The sequence below is a fragment of the Oncorhynchus masou genome, chromosome 22, assembly GCF_036934945.1.
Source record: "Oncorhynchus masou masou isolate Uvic2021 chromosome 22, UVic_Omas_1.1, whole genome shotgun sequence".
NCBI classification, from domain to species: domain Eukaryota; kingdom Metazoa; phylum Chordata; class Actinopteri; order Salmoniformes; family Salmonidae; genus Oncorhynchus; species Oncorhynchus masou.
Window position 1 is genome coordinate 51,749,565 of NC_088233.1, and position 15,998 is coordinate 51,765,562.

General features: G+C 43.1%; 1 protein-coding gene across 1 annotated transcript in view; it reads left to right on the top strand.

Annotated features, from left to right (window-relative positions):
* The first annotated feature begins 259 nt into the window (after positions 1 to 259).
* Positions 260 to 15,998, top strand: part of snx33 (sorting nexin 33) — a 41,016-nt gene continuing 25,277 nt past the window's right edge. Inside the window, exon 1 of the mRNA XM_064930555.1 lies at positions 260 to 2,923. Coding sequence (XP_064786627.1) covers positions 1,501 to 2,923 — 1,423 coding nt within the window. The 5' untranslated portion in view covers positions 260 to 1,500. The remainder of the gene's footprint in view (positions 2,924 to 15,998) is intronic.

A 15,998-nucleotide genomic window follows, 5' to 3' on the forward strand; every position in this document is an offset into this window, starting at 1 on the left:
CCAATGCAATTGAAGTTTAATACATCAGTGAGATTTCAACAGATGTTTGAATGTCAAATGAACTAATTATTGTCTTTTGTCGAATTTATATAATAACATTGTTACTGGCATTATCCAGTCCAAATATTGCATGATTCCACTATTTGTAACTGTTTGCTTCACTTTCAATTTCGGACTTTTATTTTTTTGCAGGCAAACCGTAAATTCCACTTGTGGCTAATCGTTATTGTGGTTAGCGTCACATACGTTTTATTGTCCATGTCCAGCGTCATGGAAATAGTTACTTTGTTACAGAACGTGTAGGAATAACCTCCAAGAAGTAGTCTATGCTTTGCTTTAATCGCAGACCCCAATAATTTGCTAATAATGGTTAATCTTTTTTGTATTAAAGGAAACAGATCAAGATACACAAGAACCTGTTTAGCGGGGGAAGTGGAGCAAGTCCAAGGAATGTCGATCAAGACCAGAATGCACTAGTCTGAGATATCATTACTCATCTCACTCGGCGCTGAATGGTTTCTTCCACCCGGGGCACTTTGTCTTTGTGCTGGAAACAAAATATTTTGACAATGTTTGACCAGGTCGGTGGGATGTACAGCAAGTCTGTGTTCGAGGACCTTATCACACGCAAGGATAACAATCAAACTATTCTTCAGGATTACAACGAATAGACGAATGTTTGCAATTGCTTCTTGGTGAAAACGAGTTTTCGGGTGAACCGGTATGTCATTGCTGGGGTGATGCATGGACTGAGGAGTTACAAGTTGCGATAGCCCACAAGTTTAATTGCAGTTTCAAGTATCGAAGGTAAAGCTTGGATATCCTCAATAGAAACAAAGAAAACGTTTAGGCTAATGGCACATAAGGCTATCGATAGGAATATGGTATTGATGTAGTAGGCAGTTGGTGCATGGCATTAAGCAATTTATCCAGTTTGCAATTGATATTTGCAGTAAGAATACCAAAGTAAATAGCCCATATTCCTTGTTAATAATTGTATGTGTACAGGAATGGATTCTCACAACCACTGAAAACCATTTGCAATTCGATGTTACTGCTTTTGTATGCAGTCCACAGGCCTACTAAAAAGATTGACAAGATTCTTGGCACAGTATAGAAAACAACCCCAGCATTTGTGTAATCGAGTCGTAGATATACCCAGCTTGATACTGCACTAGCTGTTTTTTTGGGGAGTTAAACCAGTTATAGCACTAAGGTTATTATCGTGTTATAGTGCATGAGCACAGATCAGTGTTTATGCTATTTGACAGTTGTGGCGTTCCAGCACAATACCATTAGATTTAAATAACTCTTTCACACCATCCCTTATTGATTCAAACAAGTGTTGGGTGACTACAGTTGAAATGAGCTGAAATAGTAGGGCTATAGTTCAACAATTTAGACATCACCTATTTGTGTGTTAAAATGTTGTGCTCAAGGGTAGCAGCATCACAATGATTTTAGGCAGCGTGTGCATATGATTTTCATCAGAGAGTCAAAATGTCGATGAAAGGCAAGGCACTCTACACTTTCCAAAGTGAAAACAAAGAGGAGATCAGCATACAGGAGAATGAGGAACTGGTTATCTTTGACGATAACTCTGTAGATGGCTGGTTACAAGGGGAGAACAGTAAAGGACAGAGAGGTCTCTTCCCAGCCTCTTATGTGGAAGTAATCCGCCCTCGTTCCAACTCAAACTTGACAGACTGCTCCATAAGCCCGGTGGGTTCTCCAGGCAATGACTCCTCATATTTCCCCTCTGCCCCAAACACGCCCTTTCACATGCAACAAGGTTACTATGACGACGATGATGATGACTGGGATGATTGGGATGACAGTTCCACAGTGGTGGACGATGATGGCCGCAGTGGCGCAAATGGACATTCCCATCAGAGCCCCCACTCCAACAACCCCAATGTCCACTATCGAGCCAAACCTTACATGGAGAGGCAGGACAGCATCTCCAGCTCGCGGAAGGGCAGTATGGTGGGCAGGAACTTGAACCGATTCTCCAGCTTTGTCCGCTCAGGGGTGGAAGCTTTTGTGTTGGGCGATGTGCCCATGAACGCTAAGATAGCGGAGTCGTACACCATTGAGATGGGCCCCAAAGGGCCTCAATGGAAAGAAAGCCCCACACCTTTCTCTTGCTCCATCGAGGACCCTACCAAGCAGACCAAGTTCAAAGGCATCAAGACCTACATATCGTACCGAGTGACCCCAAGCCACAATGCGAGGCCTGTGTACCGGCGTTACAAGCACTTCGACTGGTTGTACAACCGTCTACTGCACAAGTTCACCGTCATCTCCGTGCCCCACCTGCCCGAGAAACAGGCAACAGGGCGCTTCGAAGAGGACTTCATCGAGAAGCGCAAGAGGCGGCTGATCCTCTGGATGGACCACATGACTAGCCACCCGGTCCTGTCACAGTACGAGGGCTTCGAGCACTTCCTCATGTGCGCCGACGACAAGCAGTGGAAGCTGGGCAAAAGGCGGGCAGAGAAGGACGAGATGATGGGCGCCAACTTCATGCTCACCTTCCAGATCCCAAATGAGCACCAGGACCTGCAGGACGTGGAGGAACGTGTGGACTCCTTCAAGTCCTTCGCCAAGAAAATGGATGACAGCGTCATGCAGCTTACACATGTGGCCTCAGAACTGGTGCGGAAGCACCTCGGAGGTTTCCGGAAGGAATTTCAGCGGCTGGGGAATGCCTTCCAGAACGTCAGTCAGGCTTTCATGCTGGACCCCCCCCACTGCTCGGACGGCCTCAACACCGCCATCTCCCACACGGGACGTACTTACGAAAACATTGGGGAAATGTTTGCGGAGCAACCTAAGTATGACCTCTTCCACATGCTGGACAAACTGTCACTCTACCAGGGCCTACTCGCCAACTTCCCGGACATTATTCATCTACAGAAAGGTAATGTACTCTCCTTATCATGTGCTCATTAGTGTTAGACCTAGAGTCTTAATAGCTTGTCCTAGAGATTAATCTTCAACTCATTGCATTGCGTCACATGGAAACAAAGCCTCAGTATCACTCTTGTGATAACTGTTATAACTAAGTTTGGCCCATATTTATATGTTATAAGTGATAATGCATTACCACAACAGCTGGCAAATCAATAGGGCAACTCTTACAAAGCACTGACGGATAGCGGTCCAGAATCCTATAAACTAATTATTTCCTGTGGCCATACACCACATCTGTTGTTAATCACATTGACAGGAGGAAAAATGGAAAAGTGGAAAAAATTTGACACCGCTGTTAGAATCAGTCAACGTTCATCGTTAAGATTTGATTCCAAACATACAGTGGTTCATTACTGGATGACATTCAGCCATCTTCTTACTCATAAATCAAGGGTTCCTTGATTAATGGACACTGACAGTTCTATCAAACATGTCTTTGAGCTCTACTCAAACGGTCTCTCTTAAATTCCGACCAGTTCTACTACTCTCTCACTATGGTAAATGGAAAGATAATTGAAGTACCCCCAAGCCATTCCTTAGCTGCATGTAGAGGAACTGTCAACACTGTGTACAGTGGTACTAAAGTACTCAATCACACTGTACATTTTAAAGTCCACTGCGTTTTCAAATAATTGTGTGACATCCGCTACTTCCTCTCATTAAAAATACCAGTGCGGGGAAGGATGGGATAAAGTTCCATCGCATCAACAGAGGAACAGCTATCTTGTAAACATTCCATCTTTGATAGTACACATCCACTACCACCAGATACACAATTTTTTTAAAGATAAAACTGCTTTGAAGTTCCTTGCAATGCAGGGCTGGGCAATATTTTCAAATGTTTGTCGGTACGATGATATTTGAGGGTATTTTATGTTTTTGAATAATAAAAGTTCTAAATTTGCTTTATGAGTTGTGCGTGACCGTAGGGTTGCAACCCATACATTCTAAGTGATTTCAATGGGTAGTTCTCCATTCGGATTGTTTTATACTGTTCAATCAAACTTATGTCATTAGATAATTTCCACACTGCCACGTAGGGCTGCACAATATGGGCAAAAATCGAGGCCTTATTTTTAACCAAATATTGCAATTTCAATTTGACTTGCGATTTAGATCAAAACACTTGGGTGACATTTGTTGGAATCATGGAAATATAATGATTATTTCAATTCTATAGTTACAATGTAAAAGTGTCACTTAAATACGGTGTTGTTTGACAAATGAAAAAGCATTCAAAGCATTAGGAATTGCAGTACTAATAGGATCTCTATGCATACTTTATTGTGACAGCGAAGTGTTGGTCAGTGTTACCCAGGGAAGTGGGACCTTATATTCTTTGGCTACATTAAATGTTTTTTTTCTCTTACTTCATGTAGATAACATTAATCTCTGATTTAGAAGATACTGTTGCACAGACAACATGCTGATTTAGGCCTCCATCAGGCTATATTAGCTAGCTATGTTTTCTCTCTGTAAATCAGGGATATTCAACTATATTCCTATGGGGGCCAGATATGAAAAAAGGTTATTTACAGGGGGGCAGACATTTTGCACAAACACAGTTTATTTTTTATTTTATTTCACCTTTATTTAACCAGGTAGGCTAGTTGAGAGCAAGTTCTCATTTGCAACTGTGACCTGGCCAAGATAAAGCAAAGCAGTGTGACAGACAACAACACAGAGTTACACATGGAGTAAACTATAAACAAGCCAATAACACAATAAACAAATCAATGACACAGTAGAAAAAAGAAAGTCTATATACAGTGTGTGCAAAAGGCATGAGGAGGTAGGCAATAAATACGCTATAGGAGCGAATAGTTACAATTTAGCAGATTAACACTGCAGTGATAAATGAGCAGATGATGATGTGCAAGTAGAGATACTGGTGTGCAAAAGAGCAGAAAAGTAAATATTTTTTTTTTAAAGTATGGGGATGAGGTAGATAGATTGGGTGGGCTATTTACAGATGGACTATGTACAGTTGCAGCGATCGGTTAGCTGCTCAGATAGTTGATGTTTAAAGCTGGTGAGGCAAATAAAAGTCTCCAACTTCAGCGATTTTTGCAATTCGTTCCAGTGACTGGCAGCAGAGAACTGGAAGGAAAGGCGGCCAAATGAGGTGTTGGCTTTGGGGATGATCAGTGAGATACACCTGCTGGAACGTGTGCTACGGGTGGGTGTTGTTATCGTGACCAGTGAACTGAGATAAGGCGGAGCTTTACCTAGCATAGACTTATAGATGACCTGAAGCCAGTGGGTCTGGTGACTAATATGTAGCGAGGGCCAGCTGACTAGAGCATACAGGTCGCAGTGGTGGGTGGTATAAGGTGATTTGGTAACAAAACAGATGGCACTGTGATAGACTGCATCCAGGAAAAATGCCATGGGGGTGAATACTTTCGCAACCCATTGTATGTCTAGGTAATCCTGTCTAACGCAGCTTTAAAAAAAATGTATTGTGTAATGAAACTGCGTAAACTCTACTTTCTGGAGGACCAAGTTTTGAAATCAGTGAAATTTTAGTGTGATTGCTAAGGAGATCTAGAAAACACCTTGGTTAGCTATAGCCTGATGTTAGCTAGCTAACATTGAACTTGGTTGGCTAGCTACCTGCAGATTCATGCCAAGTAGTAATGTCATGAGTTGGGTTAATGGTTAATTGTTCAACTAGCTAGCTAACTACATGTCTTAACAAAAGACTCCACTATGCAAGTAACTATTTCGGGTGCGTTTGCAAGTAACCATTTCGGGTGCATCAGTCTGGCCATCAGGGCACTCTCTTCTGAGCGTACCAGAGCGCAGAATACCTGATTTTACGAACGCTCAACACCCGTAGAATATGGCCGGTGTCAGGAAACGTTGGCAAAAAAGCGTAATTAAAATGTTGCCTGCAGCACAGTTACAGTCACCAACGCTCTGGATAACATGAAAACAGCCTAACCAGCTCTGCTAGGGCAAGTAAAATGGTTAGAATGGGGTGTTCTGTATTTTGTGTCTGGAAGTAGAAAGCAAGCTAGCCAATGTTAGTCAGTTAGCTTGGGTGCTTGACTGCCGTTGTGAGGTCAGAAAGTTCGGATCAACCCTACTCATCAGCCAGAGCGTCCAGTGTGAGCTCTAATGCTCCGAGAGTGAAACGCTCTGAATTTACGAACGGACAATCTGACAGCACATTTGCAGTCACCAACACTCTGAATAACATAACAGCCTAACCAGCTCTGCTAGGGTGAGTTATGTTCAGTGAGTTGTTGTCTCATTTGTGTCTTGAAGTAGCTAGCAAGTTAGCTTGGGTGGTTGACTGCTGTTGTTGGTACAGAACGCTTGGATCAAGCCTTATAGAGATGGGTGGGGCTAAAGCTTAAGAGGGTGTGAACGATGCTGAATGGGTGTAGACAAGAAGGGCTCTCCAGTAGTAGTACCCAAAAATTCAAAGGCCATTTTCTCAAAAGTGAGTTTACAAGTTTATCAACTTTCAACGCTCTAACCACTAGGCTACCTGCTGCCCCCTTGGGCCTTATTGCTCAGGTATACTGCCAAGCCCTATATATGTATAAAGCCCTATATACAAGCCCTATATATATGTTTTGTCAGGAGTTTGCCAATGTTTGAGCGGCTTTGCATGTCTAAAAGCCTAACTAAATGTTTTAGACTGACATTTTACAATAGTAATTGGATTTAATGTTTATTTGTATAAACTATGTTTTGTCTTAATTTGTTTATTTTATTTACTTTCAAGTACTACTTTTCCGCAGTGTTTTTTTCTGCAGTATCATTGGTTATGTAGAACTTAGGCTAACTGTACGTGCCTCTACCCCCTAACTGCCAAAATTAAGGAAACACCAACATAAAGTGTCTTAATAGGGCGTTGGGACACCACAAGACACGAGGACATCTTCAATGTGCCTTGGCATAGTACAAGTGTCTGAAAATCAAGAGGGATGCGACACCATTATTCCACAATTTGGTGTTTTGTTGATGGTCGTGAAAAACGCAGTCCTGGGTGCCGCTCCAGAATCTCCCATATCATGCTGACCATACTGCTCGCGTCACATGCCAATCGCCATATGCCAATCGCCATATAAAGTCCAAAGAAGAAAAACCCTGGAAGAAGGAGAGATGACTAGAAACGATTTGGTTGACCATTTTATGAGTGGATTAATTGTCAGAGTAGAGGACTTTGTGCATTTCAGGTAAAATAACAATTCAACGTTTATATCCCACGACAAATTAGCTAGCAACAGCAAGCTAGCAAAATAGGACAAATTAGCTAGCAACTGCAAGCTAGCTAGCTAAATTACCATAAAGGTTTAATGCTTTTTGACCTGTCCTCAAATTAATAAAATTGGTTTGGGCTTGGTGTTAGTGTCCAATTGGGTTGAAATCTGGTTGCTTATATAGTTCAAGCTCCAGCTAGCTAGCTGTATTGCATGGATTTAATAGACATTGCTAGCAGCCTAGCTCTGTAAGTCAAGGCAAAGGAATGTAATAGTCCAGGCAGAGTGTCTAGCAGTCATGAGCTGTGATGACTGTGAATCTGCTTAGTCATCACAGCTCCTGGCTGCTAGAGTCTCTGCCTGGTCTCATAGCAGTTAAAGGGATGCTACTAGCTTTAGACTACATTTCAAAGACAAAAGTAAGTAAAGGAGTAATATATATTATCTATGAAATGACTCCAGGCATAAGTGACAAAAGCGGTCACTTGGGCCCGCGGTCGCTTGGGGCCCAAGGCCGCTAAGGGACCCTCAACCCCCCCCAAATATTATAATATTATTTTTAGTAACTCAGTCAGGGTCTCAATTTACTGTTGAGATTTAGAATAGCAGAATACAGAAGGTCTTCTCGCTTAGGGCTCCCAACCAAATCTTGCTTAGGGCCCCCAAAAGGCTAGAGCCAGCCCTGCTATGGTGTGTCCCTTAATGGTACAGTGAGTTGTAAGAAATACAGCTTTTAGTGTTAATGCTAAAGGTGATATTCAATATGCCCCATACAATGTGAAGGATCATTCATCTTCTTTGGATACACTGAAAGGGTTGATACGCCTCGAACATGCTTAGGCACCGCTGATGCATTTGCTATGGCCTACAACTTCGACGTGTCTGTATCTGTCATAAGGGTGGTGCAGTATTTGAGCAAGACAGTCAAACGACCAGCATACCAAGGCCATACTTCAGTTCTCAAACAACCCACGTCAGGTGATGGAAGGGGGAGGGACCTCCAGCACAGGAAGCCACGTTTCTCTTAGTTGTGCAAGGTAAATAAGGGCGTTGCAATATCAAGCAAACAAGTGCAAAGAGGTAAATCGTAGCCTAATAATAGGATTCAGCAAATTGAAAGCCATTGAAAATGTAATGTTATTTTACTGCTGCTCTTTAATTACTTGTTACTTTTATTTCTTATTGTTATTTGTATTTTTTCACCATTTTTTTCTTTAAACTGCACTGTTGGTTAGGGGCTTGTAAGTAAGCATTTCACTGTAAGGTCTACTACATCTGTTGTATTCGGCATATGTGACCAATAACATTTTATTTTATTAGATATCTAAGAATATATATTCCCAAAATATATTTGAGGGTTACGTCACATTTTTAATCAATAACTATAGCCGTATTTTCTTTACCAACATGGAGTGTTGAGTTTATTGTTGCAGACTTGACGGTCAGTTGAAGCATCCCAGCGAGCTCGAGAGCTTTCCTCGAAGTCACTTGTGTTCCTCTGAACTGGATCCAGCTGTGACAACATACCAAACACACACAAAACCTGGGTTCAACGCTTCCTACAAAGTTCACATCCTATCCTCTCATCACAGCTCTCTCCTGCCCACTCCCTAACATAGAGTAATGAACACTGTTAGAACTGTGATATTGGTGGATGACTAGATGTGTGAACTCATGAAATATCACTGCATACTCGGTCGGGTGTGGTGTGAGCTACATATGGCATTGATAACGCATGGCTGGGTAGGAAAGGCTAGAGAGGGTCTAGGTATAAATCAAACAGCTAGCTGTTTTTCAAGGTGTTTGCCAGATTTATCTTTGTTTCTCTACAGTGCATTCAGAAAGTATTCAGACCCTTTCTCTTTTTCCACATTTTGTTACTTTACAACCTTATTCTAAAATGTATTAAATAGTTTTTTCTCGCTCGTCAATCTACACACAATACCCCATAATGACAAAGCAAAAACTGGTTTTTAGAAATGTATGTATATTAAACATCACATTTATATAAGTATTCAGACCCTTTACTCAGTACTTTGTTGAAGAACCTTAGGCAGCGATTACAGCCTCAAGTCTTCTTGGGTATGCTTGGCACACCTGTATTTGGGGAGTTTCTCCCATTCTTCTCTGCAGATCCTTTCAAACTCTGTCAGGTTGGATGGGGAGTTTCGCTGCACAGCTATTTTTAGGTCTCACCAGAGATGTTTGATCGGGTTTAGGTGCCCTTTGGCAAACTCCAAGTGGGCTGTCATGTGCCTTTTACTGATAAGTGGCTTCTGTCTGGCCACTCTACTACAAACGCCTGATTGGTGGAGTGCTGCAGAGATAGTTGTCCTTCTGGAAGGTTCTCCTATCTCCACAGAGGAAATCTTGAGCTCTGTCAAAGTCACCATCAGGTTCTTGGTCACCTCCCTGACCAAGGCCCTTCTCCCCCTGATTGCTCAGTTTGGCCGGGCGGCCAGCTCTAGGAAGAGTCTTGGTGGTTCCAAACTTCTTCCATTTAAGAATGATGGAGGTCACTGTGTTCTTGGGGACCTTCAATGCTGCCGACATTTTTTGGTACCCTACCCCAGATCTGTGCCTCAACACAATCCTGTCTCTCTCTACAGACAATTCCTTTGACCTCTCAGTCTGTCTTTCTATCTACCTACCTTTCTCTCCTCTTTCTTTCTCTCCCCCTTCTCTCCCCTCCCCTTCTCTCTCTCTCTCTTCATTTCTATCTCTTTCTCTCTGTCTCTCTCTTTCCCTTTCTCTTTGATGAATACCAACCAGCTCACTCAGATATCTAGGTCTTTCTAGACAGTCGGTCTGGATGGTTTCAATTACACAGGAGTTAATCCAGTGTGGTCCCACAGAGGTGCTTTGAGCATTTGCCAACATTAATCCAATACTCATCCAATAGGTAGACCTGTATTGAAAGACTTGAATATGATTATACACTCACCGGCTAGTTTATTTAAGTACATCCATCTAGTACCGGGTCGGACCCCCTTTTGCCTCCAGAACAGCCTGAATAGTTTGGAGAATGGATTCTAGAAGTCAGAAAGGTTCCACCGGGATGTTGGCCCAGTTGCTGCAGATTGAACGGTGATATGCCATCACCAGCAGCCTGTACCATTGACACCAGAGAGATGGGTTTATGGACTCATGCTGCTTATGCCAAATCCTGACTGCCATCAGAATGATGCAACAGGAACTGGGATTCGTCTGACAGGTAATGTTTTTCCACTCCTCAATTGTCCAGTGTTGGTGATCGCATGCGTGCCTACTGATGCCGCTTCGTCTAGTTTTTAGCTGATAGGAGTGTCTCCCGGTGTGGTCGTCTGCTGCAATAGCCCATCCGTGACAAGGATCAACGAGTTGTGCGTTCCGAGAGGCTGTTCTGCACACCACTGTTGTACTGTGCCGTTATTTGTCTGTTTGTGGCCTGTTTGTTAGCTTACACAATTCTTGCCATTCTCCTTCGACCTCTAATCAACGAGCTGTTTTCAATCACAGGACTGCCCCTGACTGGATTTTTCTTTGTTTGTCGCTCGGTATACCCTAGACACTGTCAAGCGCGAAAAGCCCAGGAGGGTGGCCGTTTCTGACATATGGAATCCGGCACGCCTGGCACTGACGATCATACCACGCTCAAAGTTGCTTAAGTCACTAGTTTTGCCCATTTCAACATTCAATCGAATGTCTTGATGTCCGTCTGCCTGCCACGGCCATGGGACTCACTGTCTGAAGGAGCACTACATTTTCATTATCAGTTAGCGCACTGCAATGGAAGACTGATGGATATGACACAGTACATGTCCCACTCACATGACATTATAGCTTACCAATGAGCAAGTGTGCAGTTTAGTGGGCGGAGCATCATTATCTTTCGTGTTTTTCAATGAGCACTGCAGTGTAGCTGGATTAGCTGACACTTCCAAGGAGAAAACCACCTGCTGAAATCTTGAACAAAGAGGCTAGGGAACACAATGGAGTGAAACTGACTGGCCCCAGTGGTGTCGGTATCGAACAGAGCTGCTGTCCACACGTTGCATAATATGAAATGTGAGTTTCCCATGCATGGTAGCCTAGATCTGGTAACACCTGCCCAAAGAGAATACATCAAAATGGAGGAATGGGGGGTGGAGATTATGGGCAGACAAACAGCTCTAAAATGGTTTGAATACACATTGGAAATATGTACTACTAATTATTTTCATTCACATTTGTTTAGTTCGGTTCCTAGTGCAAGATGGCGTCACACCATGACAGTCAGCCCTCTCACCTCAGGCCGCCAATCAGCCCTCTCAGACATAGTCTACTCTGAGAATTAGGGATCGCTTCCCCAGTATGCTTACCATTGGACGGCCATTGAGGCTTTGACGTGAATACGAGGCCCACTTTGTCCTCCAGTATATGTGGCAGAACACATCACATCCATCTATCAGGGTTTCTCTTATAAAGTAAAGAAAAACAAAGATGTGTGTGCCCAATTTCGTGGAAATGTGGGCCAAATGACCTCTCCATCTGTTCCTGTACCTATGGGGACCAGAGAGCAGGACCTGGAGAGGCACATGGCCCCAGATACATTACCAGGAATGCAAGGTGTGAGTGAAGATGTAAATGCTGTCTGGTTGTGTGTGTGAGAGAGAGTGCATGTGTGTGGTCTGATCCAGAGATGAATAATTGATATTACAGCATACTACAGTATGACCCTATCTAAGTCAGACAGGCCCCCATTGATTATGCCCTAGAGCACAATGTGTCCATCCTATCCTAAATAGCACATTGGTTAGGCAAAAATGTGTCACACTACACAATAGCATGAGCACAAACTGTACACATCAATTCAGACCAAGTGTGATCAACAGGAAGATAAAGACTACAACACATTTTAAGTTGTCCAGTAATGGTGCCTTCTGTTAACCTGGAAAAGTGATTTTGTTCAACAGGACTCCCCTTGCTTTGTCTGGTCTCCATGTGAATGTTTTCTCTTGTCTATTTGCTCACACATAAATATTGACAAATGGTAGGACTGTGTTTTCACACACTGTCTATCCAAAAGTCTTTGCATTCCTGGCTGACTGTGTTTCCTAGCTAGCACACTGCTGTTCCACAATGGTGATGTTATATAATACAGATGTCTTAGAAGATTAGAATTCATTAACTGCTCTAAGAAACATACTGTATGTTGCATCTTGCAATTTGTGCCATGAATTTAATATGTATTTCATGATGAATTAATGTTACCATGTTGGTAAAGTAGTTCCATTTGGCAGAGTGTTTGTTTGTATTTTCTAAAGGCTTTTATGGTGTTCCAAAAAGGACCTATTTGTTGCAGAGAAAATTCACAGGCTTCTGCTTGGGCTTAAATTCTTGGCCCTCCTACCTCTTCCAACCCCCACACTTCCACTCCCCTTCCTCTCACCCTTGATTGCAGGACATCAAATGGAGCTATAACTGTCTGCTCTTTAAGACTCTTGGCATCTGCGCTCTATGTCTGCTGGCCTGATAAAGCTGACAATGGTTGGCATGGAGACGTTAGCCATTAATCTGGTGCTGTGCTGAGTTGTACTGGCTGCACGGTCTATGTACAGACACGCGTGTGTGTGTGTGTGTCAGGTCAGGTAGAAATAGGCAGCACAAAATATTATGCATATGAAAAGGGGTTAGCCATGTCGCTCGCTCATCTTTTTATTTTGTTTTAAGTTTTATTTTGACCAGTTCAGTCCCAATTGAGATATTAATCTATTGTTCAATTGGTCAAAAGGGAGAAGCAGCTGCTCTTTTCTTTCAAATTGTAATCTTCTAATATGTACCCTCTGCTGGGCCTTGTGACTAGTAAAGTGGCTAGTCCTAAACCCTAATTGCTTGTTGTGTTATGAGAGCTGTGCTTTTGATCTGATGAATCACTAGTTTGTAGTATGGGTCTACTTAAAAAAGGCACGAAAAATCAGGGGGGAACGAAGGGTCGTGTTGCCAATGGCAATCACTCTTAATCAACAACACTGTAAGAGACATTGACTCAATGTCAATTTATCACGCTATCCATCGGAACATGACGGTGTTACAGTGTTATAACACAGTTCATCAGACCTCCAACAAGTCATCTGTTGAACAATACTCTCAGTGTGAATATGGTTAGACCAGTTGGATCTGTTGAACACTTGCCCCTCTATGTTCCACATTTGTTTGCAATCATGGAACAACACATGACCAAACACATCAAAAATGTGGAGGACCAAGGCACTCTTCATGCAATTAAAATGCCTTCATTGCAGTGGAATGTTCAATTGAACAAAATCTTTAAAACTCCAAAATGTTTTGGCGTGTCTTGTCTAGCCTTTGTCAGGGAGTGATACCATGACCAACACAATTTACATGCTGAGGTATTATTAACCTTTTCACTTGGGAGTTCAAAATATCTCTAATGGTCGCCACAGTGCGTGATGTCACAATGCACTCACTGTTCCAAAATGTGATTGTTGCTCAACAGGACAGTTAACCCACGCTGCCCTTAAACCAAGGCATGCTGACTGCTAATTATCTACAGTATAGGCTGTTTCAACTTGTCAATTTCTAATTATTTTGGAACAAGTTTTATTTTCTAACAGTTTGAATTTAGGTGTGTTCCACCTCATTAATTCACAAAGAAGTAGCCCATTTCACTGTTGAATTGTGTTTGAGGCATTACTGAACTTCTCTCTTAGATGAGAGCCCAAGCACTTCCCCTAAAAAAGACCACCCCCCAAATATCTAAATCAAATATCATTTGTTGCATTGGCCGACTACAACAGTGAAATGCTACTTACAAGTCCTTAACCAACAATACAGTTAATAAAAATACCCCCTCCCCCCAAAAAAATAAATAAAGTAACAACTACTTCGAGAGCAGCATTAAAATAACAATAGCGAGGCTATATACAGGTGGGTACAGAGTCAATGTGTGGGGGCAGCAGTTAGTCGAGGTAATTGAGGTAATTTATACTGTACATGTAGGTAGAGTTATTAAAGTGACTATGCATAGATAACAGAGAGTAGTAGCAGTGTAAAAGGGGGGGGGGGGCAATTCAAATAGTCTGGGTAGCCATTTGATTAGATGTTCAGTAGTCTTTTGGCTTGGGAGTAGAAGCTGTTTAGAAGCCTCTTGGACCTAGACTTGGTACTCTGGGTACCGCTTGCCGTGCGGTAGCAGAAAGAACAGTCTATGACTAGGGTGGCTGGAGTCTTTGACAATTTTTAGGGCCTTCCTCTGACACCGCCTGGTATAGAGATCCTGGATGGCAGGAAGCTTGGCCCCAGTGATATACTGGGCCGTTCGCACTACCCTCTGTAGTGCCTTGCGGTTGCATGCCAGGCAGTTGCCATACCAAGAGGTAATGCAGCTAGTCAATCTTTTGAGGATCTAAGGACCCATGCCACATCTTTTCAGCTTCCAGAGAAGGAAGAGGTGTCTCTGTCCTCCTCCCTATATGCTTTCTCGTCGTTGCTGCCTACCACTGTTGTGTCATCGGCAAACTTAATGATGGTGTTGGAGTCGTGCCTGGCCGTACAGTCATGCGTGAACAGGGAGTAAGGGGGGACTGAGCACGCACCCCTGAGGGGCCTCCGTGTTGAGGATCAGCGTGGTGGATGTGTTGTTACCTACCCTTACCGCCTGGGGCGGCCCGTCAGAAGTCCACGATTCAGTTGCAGAGGGAGGTGTTTAGTCCCAGGGTCCTTAGCTTAGTGATGAGCTTTGAGTGCACTATGGTGTTGAACACTGAGCTGCAGTCAATGAATAGCATTCTCACATAGGTGTTCCTTTTGTCCAGGTGTGAAAGGGCAGTGTGAGTGCAATAGCGATTGCATCATCTGTGGATCTGTTGGGACGGTATGCAAATTGGGGTGGGTCTAGGGTTTATGGGATAATGGTGTTGATGTGAGCCATGACCAACCTTTCAAAGCACTTCATGGCTACAGACATGAATGCTACGGGTCGGTAGTCATTTAGGCAGGTTACCTTAGTGTTCTTGGGCACATGGGCTTTGGTGGTCTGCTTGAAACATGTTGGTATTACATACTCAGATATGGAGACGTTGAAAATGTCAGTGAAGAGACATTCCACTTGACTTGTTTAAAGGTCTTACTCACATCGGCTACGGTGAGCGCAATCACTCAGTCGTCTGGAACAGCTGATGCTCTCTTGCTTGTTTCAGTGTTCCTTGCCTCGAAGCGAGCCAAGAAATAATTTAGCTTGTCTGGTAGGCTTGTGTCCCTGGGCAGCTCTCGGCTGTGCTTCCCTTAGTAGTCTGTCATAGTTTGCAAGCCCTGCCACATCCAACGAGCGTCAGAGCCAGTGTAGTACAATTCGATCTTAGTCCTGTATTGATGCTTTGCCTGTATTATGGTTTGTTGGAGGGCATAGCAGGATTTCTTATAAGCTTCTGGGTTAGAGTCCCACTCCTTGAAAGCGGCAGCTCTAGCATTTAGCTCAGTGCGGATGTTGCCTGTGACCCATGGCTTCTGGTTGGGGTATGTATGTACAGTCACTGGAGACGACATCATCGATGCACTTATTGATAAAGCCAGTGACTGATGTGGTGTACTCCTCAATGTCATCGGAAGAATCCCGGAACATGTTCCAGTCTGTGATAGTAAAACAGTCCTGTAGTTTAGCATCTGCTTCATCTGACCACTTTTTTATTGACTGAGTCACTGGTTCTTCCTGCTTTCATTTTTGCTTGTAATTTAGGAATCACAATCTCTACACTGTATTTCTGATCAATTTGATGTTATTTGAATGGACAAAAAATTTGCTTTTCTTTCAAAAACAAGGACATT